This window comes from Hippocampus comes, unplaced genomic scaffold, assembly GCF_001891065.2.
Source record: "Hippocampus comes isolate QL1 unplaced genomic scaffold, H_comes_QL1_v1.1 scaffold1051, whole genome shotgun sequence".
Taxonomy (NCBI): Eukaryota; Metazoa; Chordata; class Actinopteri; order Syngnathiformes; family Syngnathidae; genus Hippocampus; species Hippocampus comes.
Genome location: NW_017805521.1, coordinates 31,443 through 46,882, shown reverse-complemented (window position 1 = coordinate 46,882; position 15,440 = coordinate 31,443). Strand labels below are relative to the sequence as shown.

At 43.4% G+C, this 15,440-nt stretch overlaps 2 protein-coding genes, 1 long non-coding RNA gene and 2 other non-coding genes across 15 annotated transcripts in view; 1 reads left to right on the top strand and 4 right to left on the bottom strand.

The window, feature by feature from the left end:
• Positions 1–1,159, bottom strand: part of LOC109520450 (uncharacterized) — an 11,305-nt gene extending 10,146 nt beyond the window's left edge. Inside the window, exon 1 of the long non-coding RNA XR_002169182.1 lies at positions 1,148–1,159. This is a non-coding gene — a long non-coding RNA (uncharacterized LOC109520450). The remainder of the gene's footprint in view (positions 1–1,147) is intronic.
• Positions 1–1,825, top strand: part of LOC109520447 (tripartite motif-containing protein 55-like) — a 14,915-nt gene extending 13,090 nt beyond the window's left edge. For both annotated transcript variants that reach the window (XM_019877675.1, XM_019877674.1), the window contains one exon: positions 1,520–1,825. In XM_019877675.1, the coding sequence (XP_019733234.1) occupies positions 1,520–1,606 (87 nt within the window). In that variant the 3' untranslated portion in view covers positions 1,607–1,825. The remainder of the gene's footprint in view (positions 1–1,519) is intronic.
• Positions 1,826–3,526: 1,701 nt separating this feature from the next.
• On the bottom strand, positions 3,527–3,599 carry trnal-uag (transfer RNA leucine (anticodon UAG)). Its single transcript has one exon. It is a non-coding gene; the product is annotated as a tRNA-Leu (tRNA).
• Positions 3,600–3,805: 206 nt separating this feature from the next.
• trnat-ugu (transfer RNA threonine (anticodon UGU)) lies at positions 3,806–3,878 on the bottom strand. The gene has a single exon. It is a non-coding gene; the product is annotated as a tRNA-Thr (tRNA).
• Positions 3,879–9,745: 5,867 nt separating this feature from the next.
• The window catches only part of LOC109520448 (tumor protein D54-like), a 30,345-nt gene continuing 24,650 nt past the window's right edge, over positions 9,746–15,440 (bottom strand). For 2 of the 10 annotated variants that reach the window (XM_019877676.1, XM_019877680.1), the window contains 4 exons: positions 15,269–15,295; positions 15,089–15,133; positions 13,646–13,694; positions 9,746–10,228 (listed from right to left, as the gene is read on the bottom strand). In XM_019877676.1, coding sequence (XP_019733235.1) covers positions 10,151–10,228; positions 13,646–13,694; positions 15,089–15,133; positions 15,269–15,295 — 199 coding nt within the window. In that variant the 3' untranslated portion in view covers positions 9,746–10,150. The remainder of the gene's footprint in view (positions 10,229–13,645; positions 13,695–15,088; positions 15,134–15,268; positions 15,296–15,440) is intronic. The other 8 variants (XM_019877677.1, XM_019877681.1, XM_019877678.1 and 5 more) reach the window with 4 other exon arrangements.

Here is a 15,440-nt window from a genome sequence, read left to right as displayed (position 1 = left end):
ACACACCTGCCCGGCGCCTCAGGTCTGCGGACCAGACATTATTAGAAGTACCTCGAACTAAACTGAGGCTCAGAGGGGATCGAGCCTTTTCTGTTGCTGGTCCCTCTCTCTGGAATGACCTCCCACTGAACATTCGGCAAGCCTCCTCACTGCCCACCTTCAAAACCCACCTCAAAACTCACTTGTATTCTTTGGCATTTGACTCAGCATGACTTAGATTTGTTCTTGGTTTTGCTGTTCGGTGCTTTCTACCATCTTTATTACCGATTTGCTTTACTGTTTGTTGCATATGTTAAATTGCTCCATGTACAGCACTTTGTATGCAGCGATGGCTGTTTGAAAGTGCTCTATAAATACAGTTGAGTTGAGTTGAGTTGAAACATCCTGTCACGTTGCGAGGTGGTGGTGGACCCCAAAAAGCAGGCAGGAGAGAGGAGCAGGGTGTACTTGACAGATTGTATTAAAACATAGAGAAAACTAAATCCCAAACAAACAAAGTCCTGGAAACAAAACGAATCCAAAGTATCAAACAAAACCATGACTGAAGCAAAAAACTATCAACAACAGAAACATGACCAGAACAAACATGACGGCAGCACACAGCAAGAATGACCCGACAATGAGTGGTCGGGCGGGAGTCCTTTTATGCCACTAATTACCTAATGACCAACAGGTGTGCAGCTGCAGGGAGAGCCCTATAGTGCCACCTGTTGGTCCCAAACCCGAATCATGACACATGCACACTCTTAGTATGCTTCTGTTTTGGTTCTGGATATCTCCAGAACAACTTATCTGGGTTGGGTCGCGGGGACAGCAACCAAAGCAGTCAAGTCCAGACTTCCCTTTCCCCAGCCACTCCAACCAGCTTTTCTGGGGGGATGAAAAGGCGTTTTCAAGCAAAGCAGGAGAGAGCGTGTCCTGAATAGTGGGACTTGTCCGGAACACCTCGCCTAACAACATGCCTGAACCACCTAAACTGACCGCTCTCAATGCAGAGTAGCAGTGGCTCTCATCCAAGAATCTCCCAGATGACTAAGCTTCTCACCCACTCTAGAAGCTTGCGATGCCAGGGGTTGCTCGTGTGACTCTGGAGGACATGCTTTCTTGCCGAAGAGAATAAAATAAAGTGTAATTGCACATCCGCTACAGCAGTTGGCAGTGGCGTACTCATTGTCAGGGAGTACGCAGGGAGTATTACCTCTATGCTGTATTTTATTTATTTATTTTGCACCGAGCAGGTGATATCAAGTGCAGTAAACAAACCCTCAAGAGATTAAAAAAAAAGAGAGAAAAAATCAGCACAAACTGTTTTATTCATTTTTGTTTTGTAGACTAAAGTTTTTTAGATACTCTGCTCCTAAATTAATGTTGCTGAGCTGAATTTGAATTTATTATTATCCTCCTTTTTTTCCCTCTCTGTCTCCTTTTCCGACCAAAACATCCTTTTCACTTCGCCTCTTTCCCTCACATTTCCTTCCACCACCTTGCCATCCTCTTCCTCCTCTATGCTCGAATGCAGGCTGTCATCGTGCTCTTCTACCTGGTGGCCTTCCTGGTGCTCCTGCAGAAGGCTTGGTCTTGCGTGGGCTGCTTCATTTACATGTAGCTTCAGCAGGAGACGCAGCCGTTGTTCATTGTCATTGGGAGATGCATCACTTGCAGTTGAGAAGCAACAACCATATTGATACACTGGGCCTAAAACACATTTTTTTTGTGGGGAATGGTGGGGCGGTGTACTGCTATGTATATAAAACACGGTTAATTTAAATGAGGGATAGGCAACCCCGTTCTTGAGAGCCATAGTCCTGCATGTTTTCCATCTCTCCCTGCAGTAACACACCTGATCCAAACGATCAGCTCATCAGCAAGCTCTGTAAAAACCTGATAACGATTCTGATCATTTGAATGAGGTGTGTTGAAAGAGGGAACTTCTAAAACAAGCAGGACTGCAGCTCACTAGGACGGAGTTGCCTACCCCTGATTTAAATAACGGCTCGTGCCTACGGAGCATGAATATGCATTGACCCCGCCCCTATTTGCCTATTAAAGGTTGTCGTTTGAGTCCCCTTGAAACAGGCATTGAAGCTTTAAATATCAGGAACAAAACACTGAACTACTCAGTCCCACTCTAGCAGTTTTAACATCAGTCATCAGAGCTTTAATGAGACACTTGACATACGGCAGTTGTGATTTTGGTGCGGCTCTGCCAGAGTTTATTGATCTGGGCAGTAAACGATAGCCTCATTAGCAACCTGTGTAGCCCCACTTAAGCCCCTCCAGCATTTTATGCGATACTGTATTCTAATCTCTCTCTCTCTCATACCCCGTTTGCTCATTATACAGTATATGCCAGCCTTCCTCAACTGGCGGACCGCGATCCACGACCGGACCGCCGACCTCCTCTGTCCTGACCTCCTCTGTTCGGACCCTCGGCAAATTGTATAAAATAATAAATTATAACGTGATTTTTACGTTATACATTTTATATTTGTGGACTATAATCTGCGCATTACCGCGATCGCTTGTTATAATTATCTGTTGTATTCTTTGCGTGCACTAACAGATGTAATGCAGAGGACCGCAGCAGCGCGACTGTGTGTTGTATAATGTTTGACCAACTGGACACCCAGGCTGAGCAGGGCATGTCGGCGATAACGATGCGCTGATTGGCTCCTTTGAACTTAAGGTGTGCCCATACATAAGGACGAATCGCGGGAGGTTTCGATTGTGTGCAGTTTTGCTCCCGTCTACCCGGGGATCTTTGCAGCTGTTTAACAGCAGAACACCGCAACATGGTGAATGAACATCACAATGGCGTCCTCAAATAATATTTGCATGCCTCAGACATTGCATTCACCTTTACTGGAAGAACAGCACTGCACATTCCTGTGCTCCTTGTTTTCATGTTTAGTATTTATTTTGGTAAAATGAGTATTTTGTTTTGTTTTTGTTAAAATAAGGGGGAAAAAAGACAACTACTGTTTCACAAAGTTAAAGTAAAAATGTCTTATTTCCCTAAAAGGGCTATTTCTATTATTAAGCAGGCACAACTTAACAAAATAAAAGAGTTCCTGTGCCTCAACACAATATCTCTCATTATTTGCTGTGTACTGGCATATAGCCCTGTTCCCCATGACCGCCTGCATGGGACCGGACTTTGGTCTTATTTAAAAAAAATAAAAAAAAAGTGGACCTACAGCATTTCTAGTTGAGGACCACTGGTATATGCTATCAGGCCCCAGTGAGCATTGAACTCACAACTCCTGGCTGACGAGAACAGTGCTCTAAGCACTGAGCTATGAGGCCTTGCATGCTCATCTGCCATTCGCATTTTTGTTAACATCCTACCAAAAGCACAGCCTCAAATTACTGGTGAACTCAGCAAATTTTTCCGGGAAAAGCCAAGTCCATTGCTTGACTTGCAGTAGAAAAATAAACAGAAAGTGATGTTCTCCACATTTGAAGGACATTGACAAGGACATAGACTTGCTTGACATACAAGATCGAAACTCAGTTATATGCAATGAGGCCTCAGTGAGAATTGAACTCACGACTCCTGGTTTCTAAGACCAGTTTTCCAACCACTGAGCTATGAGGCCTTGCGCGAGTCGGCCGTTTGCATTTTTGTTAACATGCTACCATAACCACAGCCTCAAAATACTGGTGTACTCAGCAGAAAGCCAAGTCCATTGGTTGATTTGCAGAAGAAAAATAAACAGAAAGAAGCGTTCTTTACATTCAAATGACACTGACAAGTACACAGACTTGCTTGACACACATGATCGGAACTCAGTTATATACAATGAGGCCTCAGTGAGAATTGAACTCACAACCCCTGGTTTACAAGGCCAGTGCTCGAACCACTGAGTTACGAGGCCTTGCATGCGCATCCGCCGTTAGCATTTTTGATAACGAGCTACCAAAAGTTGTGCCTCATTGGTGTACCCAGCAAATCTTTCCGGGAAAAGACAAGTCAATTGTTTGCCTTGCAGGAGAAAAATAAACAAAATGTGATGTTCTATACATTCGAACGATGCTGACAAGTACACGGACTTGCTGACACAACAGATAACAACTCTGTGACAAAGAATTAGGCCTCAGTGAGAACTGAACTCACAACCCCTGGTTTACTAGACCAGTGCGCTCACCACTGAGGTATGAGGCCTTGCATGCTCATTTGCTGTTTGCATTTTTGTGAACATGCTACCAAAAGCAGAGCCTCAAATTTTTTTTCTACGAAAAGCCAAGTCCATTGCTTGACTTGCAGTTGAAAAATAAACAGAAAGTGATGTTCTCCACGTTTGAAGGACATTGACAAGGACACAGACTTGCTTGACACAACGGATCGGAACTCAGTTACAGTACTTCCGTCAGAGATATGCCTCGAACAAGTTGAACAAACAGACTCAGGAAGAGATTGTCTTTGCTGCCGGCAGGGACCTCAGTTATCGATGAAGCCACTCAGTGTTCGCTTCTCCAACTGAAACTCAACTTTCTGTGCTCTATGCCGAACTTTTATTGGTAACATATGCACATTTCAAGTCACATATCAGACAAACATTCTCCCTCCTTTGCATGCCGCACTTTTCGGCTGGCCCTCCAATACGCCCCTCAGTCAACATTTTTAGACCAAGACAACTGCCTGTACAAACAATAGGTACTTTATTATTTCTCCACGAACTGAGAGAACTGTAACTTTACTCAAGGACATTCTCATCACAGTGGGGGCACATCCTGTATTACCAGTGAACAAACGCCTTCAATTTGGTCTTGATTCTCTGTGCTCCATTGTGTACAAGCTGCGAGAGCACACACGCCCGAGGTGGACCAAGCATAGAACAAAATGAAACTTTAAAATTTTGATTACTTTGTGTTTGTCTAGTCTCCATCAACTTCCTTAAACAGACATTACTTTCATGGTCACTGATGTACAAGCACAACTTTAAAACCACACCAGTACAGTACTCCATTTAGAATGACAGAGGCATACTTTATATGCACAAATCTATACTATTTGGATTATTGTTCTTCTTATTATTATTAATTTTCATTTGGTCAGGACAATTATTCAAGAGCAGATGTGTTTCAATTTGAGTTACTTCTCAGGAATTCCTTCAACACTATCTGATCCGTGTGACTCATCAACAGCCGTGCTGTTTAGGGCTTGCGTTGCCTTGATCTGTGCTCCTGTCATGATGTCACGAATTGGTAAAATGTGTTTCAACCCATTTTGTTATTTGAAAAATCACAGGGTCCGTGCTGTTTTCCAAATTGATGTTGTGTACTTCACATGTAATGTCATACTGGAGCTGCCAATTTGGACTCTTCATTTTTTTTGTTTTTATTTCTTTATGGTAAAAAAGAAGTTTCATTCAAAATCATTCATCGATGTAAGGTCGTGTGTTGTTCAATTTCATTATGATTTAGATTTGACCTGTTGCGTAAAGGCAGCTGGGATCAGTGCCAGCCGCGGAAGAGAAGCAGTCCAAAAACTGGATGGATGTGACACTTGTGACTCCGAAACTGATAGTTCACTTGGTCCATCTCTGATGGAAATTTACAAACACTCGCAAACTGTGTCAAAACATTTGTGGGTTGATCTTGGATATTCAAAGAATGTACTTTTTGGAAAATGTTGTATTTGTTCACTTTTTGTAGTCTATTATGTTGCAGGCAGGCACAGGGGTGAAAAATTATTGCATTGATTCAAGTGCAAAACTGAATCAATGCAACCTCATTTTTTCAGATTCAGATTCAGAAAACTTTATTTATCCCCGTGGGGCAATTAGAGTTGTGCGAGAGCGGCTTATTGTAGAGACAGTAGGAGCAAGGAAAGACATAGGATAAGAGTAGCTTAGCACTTGAGGTCTTGAGGTAGTGGCTCCAGCATCGAAATAGTATTGCACATCGAGCAGTATTGCACAGTGAGGACACAGTAAGACAGTATTGCACATGAAAACAGTATTGCACGTCAAGTATTGCACTGTAAGCCCGTATTGCACAATGGGGTATACGAGTTTGAATGGTGGGTGAGGAGTGTCAGGGATATTGGAATAAGAGTTTAAGAGTTTAAGAGGAGAACAGCCTGGGGGACGAAGGTGGATCTCCTTCTCGCTGTCCTGCAAGCTGGGAACCGCAGCCTGCGGCCGGAGGGCAGCCATTCGAACGCGGGGAAGAGAGCATGTGAGGGATCTTTCATGATCTGAGCAGCTAGACCAAGGATCTGCTGCTCGCACACTGCAATCAGAGGGTGAGTGGGAAGTCCGATGATCTTGGAGCACACTCTGCTGATGCTGTCCAGGCGGTTCTTCTCCTGCAGACTTTGGGAGTGGAACCAGCAAGCCATAGAGAACGAGAGGACGGACTCTATGAATGCCTGGTAGAAGGTCAGGAGGATTTTTTGTGCTGTTTTTTTTTCAATTCTTTGGCAGGCAAATATAGTCATGCATACTTGCAAGAAAAACAGCTAATTTGTTACCCCCCCCCCCTCGCATTTTTCTATGATATGAGTCTGCAAAGATGGAAATGCTAAACTCAGGAAAATAACCAAAAAAATTGCCACCTTCATTCACTTCTCTTCCTGCATCATCAGTGGGTTTGTATAAAGTTTAAAAACTAAGGAAATAAATCAAATTTTGCTTTTTCTTGTACAGTACAGTATTAGTAAGAAGGCTATCCGTGATGTTACCGTGATATATCAGTGTCATTTGCCCTTAAAAAAAACAAACAAACAAAAAACCTGAAAAAAAAGTGCAAATGAAACATTATTCGTAAGCAGTCGTACCTTTGTATTCGATTGGTAATTTAATTGTGGAGGATTTTTCAAGGTCTTTGAAGGGCTCATGCCATGTTTTGGGAGAAAAAAAATGTCAGCCACATTTTTTCTAGTTATATCTTTTACAATTTTTCATGTCATTATATCATTACAAATCTGCCGACTACTTCACGGTCGAGGAGCAAATAAATAAATTTGACATGAATGTACACAGCTATTTTTAATATCTACTTTTTTTTTGCATGTAAATTTATGCTTTGTTTTTCAATTGTAAGTGATTAATGTCAGATAGAATATTTTCGACAAAGACCATACAAGGCAGTTGTGAGAGATCAGTCCACCCTGCTGGAGAGATGGGTCCGGGGATCTCTCTGGGAGTTCTTGTGATACTCTTATACGGCTGTCGCAAGGAAAATTGACATAGATAAAACTGTGTCTGTCTGGAAAAAATGGGTCTGTATTTGCTTTCAATAGCTGCTGCTAGAAACATGAAATCTCTCATAACTTCGAAATTCTGCCCCCTTTTGAATACCTTCAATATTTGTTTTTATTAAATTTTTATATGTCACTCTTGCCATGTTATTTATCTTTTGGTGATTTAGTCTTTAGTTTGTTTTTTATGTATTTTATTTGTGATTGATGTATCTTGTTGACCGTGTGCTACAATAATCCTAATCTTTGACAGACTGTTAAATAAAAACATTTGAGGAGAAAATGGCCCCAAAACTTTCATCTTGATCCCATTTTCGAAAGGTTTGTATCATCGGAAAGCTAGCGAAGAACAGAAAGTAACAACATGAAATGAAAACTGATTAATTTAATTAATTATTACACTATTTATTTAACTTGGTCGAACCATTTCTCTTTTACGATGATCTGGCAAGAGGCATTTTTCATTATTTCAAGTTAAATTAGAGAATTAGTGGCCCGATGGTCCAGTGATTTGCGCGTCGACCTCACAGTGCAGAGGTCGTGGGTTCGATCCCGGCTCCGGCCTCCCTGTGTGGAGTTTGCATGTTCTCCCTGGGCCTGCGTGGGTTTTCTCTGGGTACTCCTGTTTCCTCCCACATTCCAAAAACATGCATGGCAGGCTGATTGAACACTCTAAATTGTCCCTCGGTGTGAGTGCGGATGGTTGTTCGTCTCTGTGTGCCCTGCGATTGGCAGGCCACCGGTTCAGGGTGTCCCCCGCCGACTGCCGAAAGAGAGCTGGGATAGGCTCCAGCAACCCTTGCGACCCTTGTGAGGATGAAGCAGATCGGAAAATGGATGGATGGATGATAGAATTATGCAGTAAAAACGAGCACAGTAGTCAAGAATGAACAAATAGTGCACAAGTTATTGCCCTACACTCGAGAGAGAGAGAGAAATAAGCAGAGCACAGCAAAAAGGCATTTGCATCGTCGATATCTGTCATGCGAGGACGTCACAACAGCCGGTTGTCCACTTTTGCCACCATTCGTGTTTGTCATACGATTAAGCGTTGAATACATCAATGCTCCTTTTTGAAGCACACTACTTCAACCTACCAGTTAACGCCGTGAAAAAATATAATTGTTGCTGTTCGTGTACTTTTGAGATCAGTGTTGAAAGAGGTGATTCATGCACAGGACCACCTTGAAGGCGCTGGTGAGCGACGTCTGCCACCGTGTGGTGAAAAATGCTATTACATTTTTGAATGGCTCAGCAGCAGTCAACATTTTCCAAACTGAATCGAGGGCCACTCAATGTGTAGGCGGCCTGTGTGGGGGAACAGGTTGCCAATCGATGTTCTAAGCATTTACATGTATCAGGAAATCAAATTAAAACATAAAATGAGTACTGACCATATTTATTAAACATACGCCTTAAAAAAGCTAAGGAGTGTAATTTTGGAAAACAGACTGCAGCGCATCCATCCATCCATCCAAGTCGCTAAGCCTCAAGAGGGTGGTGGGCATGCTGAAGCCTATCCTAGCTAGCGGTACACCCTAAAGCAGTTGCCATCCACCCATAGATGAACAACCATTCACACCGAAGGACAATTTAAAGTGTTCAATGAATCCACCATGCATGTTTTTGGAATGTGGGAGAAAACCTGCACAGGCACGGCAAGAACAGGTAAACTCCACACAGGAAGGCTGGAGCACAGACACGAACCCTGAACATTGTTCGCTGTGCTGCCCCACTGCAAAATAATGAATTCATAAAGCCTTCTTTTTTGTTGAGTAGATTTGAATTAGACAAAGCATGTATTCATTTAAAGGAATGTTTTATTGATAATTCATACACAGCAAAACAAAAACTCATCCACCTTAAGCTTTCTAACGTGATCCAAGGTCACAATAATAAGCATCTAATCAAATTCCAGCATAAAACTTGCTCTCTTGACACCACGCACAGTGACACACACACTTCTGCACTTCTTTCTCATCCATTGTGTGTGGAAATAAAATATCTGTGACAAAAAGACTCGCGGACAAGAAAGGCGGCCCAAGGTATCCAGGTTTGGCAATTTCAACCAAGGAAACAAAATGCGCTATACGTAACAGCTCACAAGTCAAATGAACGTCACTTTTAATGTTGGCTTGCCATTTTCTGGCATGAGAATGTTTCTTCTGCAGTTTTCCACATTGAAAGAAAACTAAAAGTGACAGCATGTGTAACAAGTTAAACAACTCCGTGCTGTTTGTTTGGGGACAATTTCAAGCAGCTTCACTCATTGACCCGAATGGACAATTTTTGAGAATGGTATTTCAGGAATATGCAAAATGGCCACCTGACGACAAACTAGGCGAGGAGTTAACTCCCGGTGCACCCGTCCAACATGGTGGTGCACGGCGAAACATTGGAGCTAAAGGTGGTTCTTGGCGGGAGAGGAGTGCAAGCAAAGGCGAGAAGGAAACGGACATATCAGCGAGTCATGCTCACATACAGTATGTGTGTGTGTGTGTGTGTGTGTGTGTGTGTGTGCGTGTGTGTGCGTGTGTGTGTGTGTGTGTGTGTGTGTGTCTTGCTACTTTTCTTCTTGGTTCCCTCCATGCAGAATGGCGGCAGCAGCCTTGTAAAAACATGATGCAAAGCAGTGAAAAAGTGTTTATCATAAAAAAGTGTTCACCCAAGAGCTCGGTTGCTGGGATACAGCGGAGAGGAGACGCGCAGCAACCAGGCTTAGTGCAACCCAGGAGTGTCCCGCACCGCCATGCGAGCATGCGTTCACACTGACAAAAATGGACAGGAAGGGGAGCGACTCAGGTCAAAAGGTCAAAGGCGGTTGGCTGGATAGCAGAGGTGCGAACGAGAGGGCGCAAAAACAGTTGTGTGGTTTTGGCAGAGGCCTTCAGCGACGTTGCTGCAAAATGGGGTGGTGGGAAGTCTCAGTCAGAATGCTGGCAATCAGAAAGGCGGGTTCTCCTGAGTGGGAGTGACCGAATCAGCTGGGCTCTCATCCCCTCGGGGGCCCACAACCTTGTACTGCACAGGAAACAAAGTAGCACAGGGAGTACAGATGTCAAAATTCATCCACAACTCATCGAACAGCAAATGAATCGACTGTTGTAAAAATTGAGCAATCATTTCGAGCCACTGATTAACTTAATTTAAATTGTCCGAATCCTCTGATTTCATCAGCCTCTCAACAACAACTATTCTGATTTCTGTCATCCTTCATGAAAGCTGAATTATTTCTTTTGTGCTTTTATGTTGGAAAACTACTGAATCAGTAACTGACTCCATTACAAAAAGGTTGGCGAGAACATCAATACCTCTCATGTGATCATGTTGCCGAATTGTTGTGTCGTTGTTTTTTAATGATACATAAACAACAATACAGTTTTAAGTAAACAGTATTGGAAAAATGGTTTTGTAATACACTTAAATGCAAACTAAAATGACTTGATCAATTGATGGAATTATCAATTCTACAAATATTCAATCGTGAGAGCACTCGCGTCAAGGTTAGCTGTGAACGCCCTTGAAGTTGTCAGAGAATGCAGAAAACCTTTTTCATCCTTTCAGCCTCGTGTCCATTTTTACCAACCCCAAACTAGATCGAGGCCTCAAAGGCGTCACAGTGTCCCCCTGTGGAAGACCAATACAGTCAAAAAAAGGGTCAAAGTCCCGCCTCTCGACACACTTTCTCAGGCACGGACTTGTGATGAATGGACTATCAATCGGCCCCTTGCAGCTGAAGCCAGGGGACAGCCATTTTACATGGCCCCTGTTCCTGACAATTTGTGCTTGGCCTTCTTTCAAAGTAATGCTATCAATGCGTGTCTATGCTAGGATGACTGTATGGCAGGGGTGGCCAACCAGTCAGAGAAAAAGAGCCATTTTTTAGGACACCCCCCTCCCCCCCTCCCTCCCATTTCCTCCTCCCACCCCTCGCGGTCGACTTGGGATCAGTGTGCTGGTTCCCCATCGATTGCGATCTAAGTATTGGAAAACCCTGCCTTGACATCAGAGGTAATTCACTGACGAGCTAAACGCTTAGCGCCATTGTTTGCGCTTCAGTGGTGATTCAGTGATCTGATTGGTTGCCCTGCATGTCAATCAAGTAACGGGATTGATGATAGGCTGATGTAGTACGTTCTGTGTATTTAGCACCGTTGTTTGAATGGCATTGCCACCGCCGAGGCGTTTTCAACGCTTGTCGTGTGAAAGACCGGGAGCTGCATTGAACCAGCCAAAGAGCCGCATGTGGCTCGTGAGCCACGGGTTGGCCACCCCTGCTGTATGGAGTAGTGAGAGGCTCGCAAAAACCAAACTTCACCATTTGCATTCACCATCCAGAATATATTCTCTCCGGATCGTGAATTGTGACTCACAGAGGTTTTTTTTTTTTTCCCCGAATGGGCTTTGCTTTCATGTCATTGTTAAGATAACATGATGCAGAGGAATCTTTGCAACTTGGAGACATACGTTATGAGAGAACATTGATACTCCAAGGTGCATTCTTCCAGATGAAACGTGCGACGTAGCGCTTCTCCAAGACTTATTGATATAAACGTACGCCACACACTGTGTGACAGATAATAATGTGGAAATGCAAATGAAATAGTTGGGTGTCAACACCAACATCCAGGTTGTGCTGCGCTGCCACAGGCATCGCCAGCCACCTTTTACTTGGCCAGTATTCATGAGCTGTGTCCCAGTACCAGGTGCAGGGTGCTAATGGACTAACCGGTACGCTAAAGTGGGAGAGGGGGAAAAAAAAAATTGCTACGCAGTTGTTAATGTGTCACAGACACCCACAGCGTTTCCGTTCTTTTGTTAATTTGTTAATCCTCCTTTCCCGCGCTCATTGTGCGTCAAGCGGTGCTAGCAGATGGGCTCCATTTCCGACATCCGTTTGACATATCAACGGCACTCTTAAAACATCATTGCAATCGGAGAGCCTCCTTGCATGGATAACAGCCTTCATTTTTCTGCCTACTTGACCTGTCCAATCTGGTTTGAATTTGGGAGAGAAAGGCATTGTGCCCAACTTTGGGAGACTGACGCCAGGTGGTCTTCTTTTTGCAGCACTGCTGGTCAAACGCGATTTTGGTGTTATTTAATAAAGCACAGGCAGACAAATTCGGCGCTATGCGGATGTACGTGGGACACCTCATGCTATTTAATTCATATTATGACACCAGTGTGGGACGATCCCTCTGAATCATTGTACAAATCAATTCATTGAATGAATTATAATCATCATCATCTTAAAAGGTATTGTAATAGTGAACCTGTCGCTATTGGGGGCAGAGGGGGCACACAAATGTACGATCGGAAGGTACAAGATGCTCTCTAATTTCCCATATCGCACACATGGTCGATTCGAAAGTGGAGTGATTACAGGTTATGTGCCAATGTTATGCACAAACTCCAGCGAGTCTAATTAGTGTTTCCGCATGTCAAGCCCGTTGTACTTGGGTGTGTTCTCGTACCTCCCTAATTTGGATGCTAATTAGGGCTGCGGCGAGGATTGGCTGGGAAAACACGATATTCCATCCCACAAAGGTGCAAACACCCCGTTACACCCAGTTGTACTGGCGCAGAGTCGAGAAAAAATACCAAAAGAAAGAAAACTCCACTCTCCCAATGTGCTTATATGCTCCACTGTAAAATATTGTATTTATGGTATTAAAATATAACTGTGTGGGCTGCAAAGCAGTACCCGGCAGTGGACCCCTGGTTGTTGGGACCACCGTAGTCAGGGGCCAATGCCGCAGCTTCATGCCTTAAATAATTGTTCAACTATTTTTCAATTGATGCAAGAAGACAATTGACGCAAACAGTTTGCCGTCGCCGGCCAGAAAAAAAATGATGTGGGCTGGATCTGGCCTACGGGCCTTAAATTTGACAACTGTGCTCAACACTGCTTTTGTTTACGTTGACTCCGCCAGTCCTGCTGGTCGCACGCCATCTCGTCCGCCATCATTCACACTGTAATAAAAAGTTGGTGGAAGTCATCCATTTGTGCTGCAATTCAAGCTCGATTAAGTCCACACGATAGGAGCATCCAGCACCGAAGGTAAACATACAGTTAAAAAGCAAAAGGCATCCTTCAGCGTCATTATTCGGCGGCCCCGGAAGTCGGCCTCCCACGAGGCGGCGCCGGGTGACTGCCGGGGGAGCCTCGGCGATGGCTCTCATTCAAGTGAACTGGCCTGTGTGCAAGTTTCATTATTTCTTGTAAATATTGTTTTTAGGAGGAGACTTCAAGTGGTTGTACGTTTGTGTATTTTAATGCGGCTTTCAATATCTTCGTCGTTTTACAGGATCGGACCGATAAAAGGGCCGATAATTAGTCAACCCTAATAAAATGCTATTTGTTCATAAAATAATGAGAATTGTTCATCCCTCATGATACGAGTACTGAAATAGTGTTACAATGACATTGCTCACCTTGAGGTTTCCCATTTTGTCCTCAAACGACTTGAAGGTGGCAGAGTTCCTGTGAGACAAGCACTATGTCAACATTTTATAACTGCTAATTGCTGTTACCATATTAGACTAAAGAAAAAAAAAAACAAGTTATGAAAATGAAGAATGCTTTTTCATTTTTGTAATTGTAATTTGTAGTTGTTTTGACATTTTTCAAAACACAGATCACTTCCATCATTGAAACTTTTGCTGCATTCCACCAACGTGAGAAGCCAGACCTTGTAAGACGAGGCATTGTTTTGGTTTGCTGAATGCCAATTGGTATACTCAGCGTTTGTCTTTCTCTTCTCTTTACCTGCCCGCCTTCCGCTTCAGACTGTCTGCTCGAAAAGAGTATTATAAAGCATCACCAATGAATCGACATAGGTCAATATTTAACCAATGTATGAAAGGCGAAGTCAACCCCAGAATTTTCTTCACATGAATTTGGTCGAAACGCCTTAACTAGTCTAAACATTGCTTTCTGAGTCATATTGCGTTGGCGGAATCTGAGTTAACTAAGCACTACAAATTTTTTACCTTCTCAAGGGGCGGCCATTTTGCCACTTGCTGTAGACTGAAAATGACATCACAGTTGCTCAGTTGCTCACAGGGCTCAGGTCACAACAAATCATGGCTCAGCTTCAGAAAACAGGTAGCCACGATTGGTAGTTCCCTGAGCAACTGCGAGGTCATTTTCAGTCGAGAGAAAGGAGCAAAATGGCCGCCTCCTAAGATGGCTAAAAAACTGCGGATTTGGCCGCTGAACTCATATTCCACAAATGCAAAATGAATCACAATGCAAAGTGATTCATGACTTGACACGGTGACACGGAGGTGTCTGTTAATGCCCATGTCCAACATTATCTAACATGAGAATAAGAGTTTACAGTCAGTCCTTATCTAGACAGTGTGACTAATTAAGAGTCTATTCATCCATCCAAACCGCTTATCCTCAGGAGTCGTTTACTTTGATTTAGTCGTCGTCCGCTTTGTCCCGAATCAAATTTTGGGCATTGGAAGAATTTAGTATAGCAATGTTCTCATTGAATTGGCTTGGCAACCAGTTGAGGGTGTACGCTGGTACGCCCGTGACGCTCGTGAGGCTCGTGAGGATAATGCGGATTAGAAAATGGGTGGATGCTCTTTTTGAAAGTATCGGCGGATATATAATTTTTCATCCATTTATAGTTTTTTTTTTTTTAAGCTGCCAACCATCAGAATTAAACCCCCAAATCTCCTATCAGTTGGACTCTAGAAGAAGGCTAATCTAAACAAATAACCGTTTATCAGGGTGGTCAGCCATAGTTTTTGTTTCTTTGAAGAACTCCAGCTTCCAAGCAGTGTGGAACGCAGCAATCGTGACATTGTAACATGATCCACAACATTGTTAGAATTATTACAACGGCGGGTGCGTTACTGTACCTTATAGCTGGCATACTTATGGAGTGGCGAATGGAATAGTGGCTACTTTGTAAGCGTTAAAGAGGAGACAAAGGAAAAGTGCACGTGTTACAATACAGAGCAGCCAGACATACGCATTCATGCATAGTCATGTGCACACCCACCAAAGTGGCAGGGAGGAAGGAGCACACACAGTCTTACCTAAAAGAATTGGATAAAGGAAGCACTCTGCAGAGCCCACAGTAGCATTAAGATAAGCACAAAAATGAGGGTGAGGCGAAAGTGTTAGTTCACCGCAGCAACAAGAGTGGATGAAGGAAGACAAGAGTTTTATCAAGAGCCATGAGCCGAAATGCTTCCTAGCTGCTTGGTC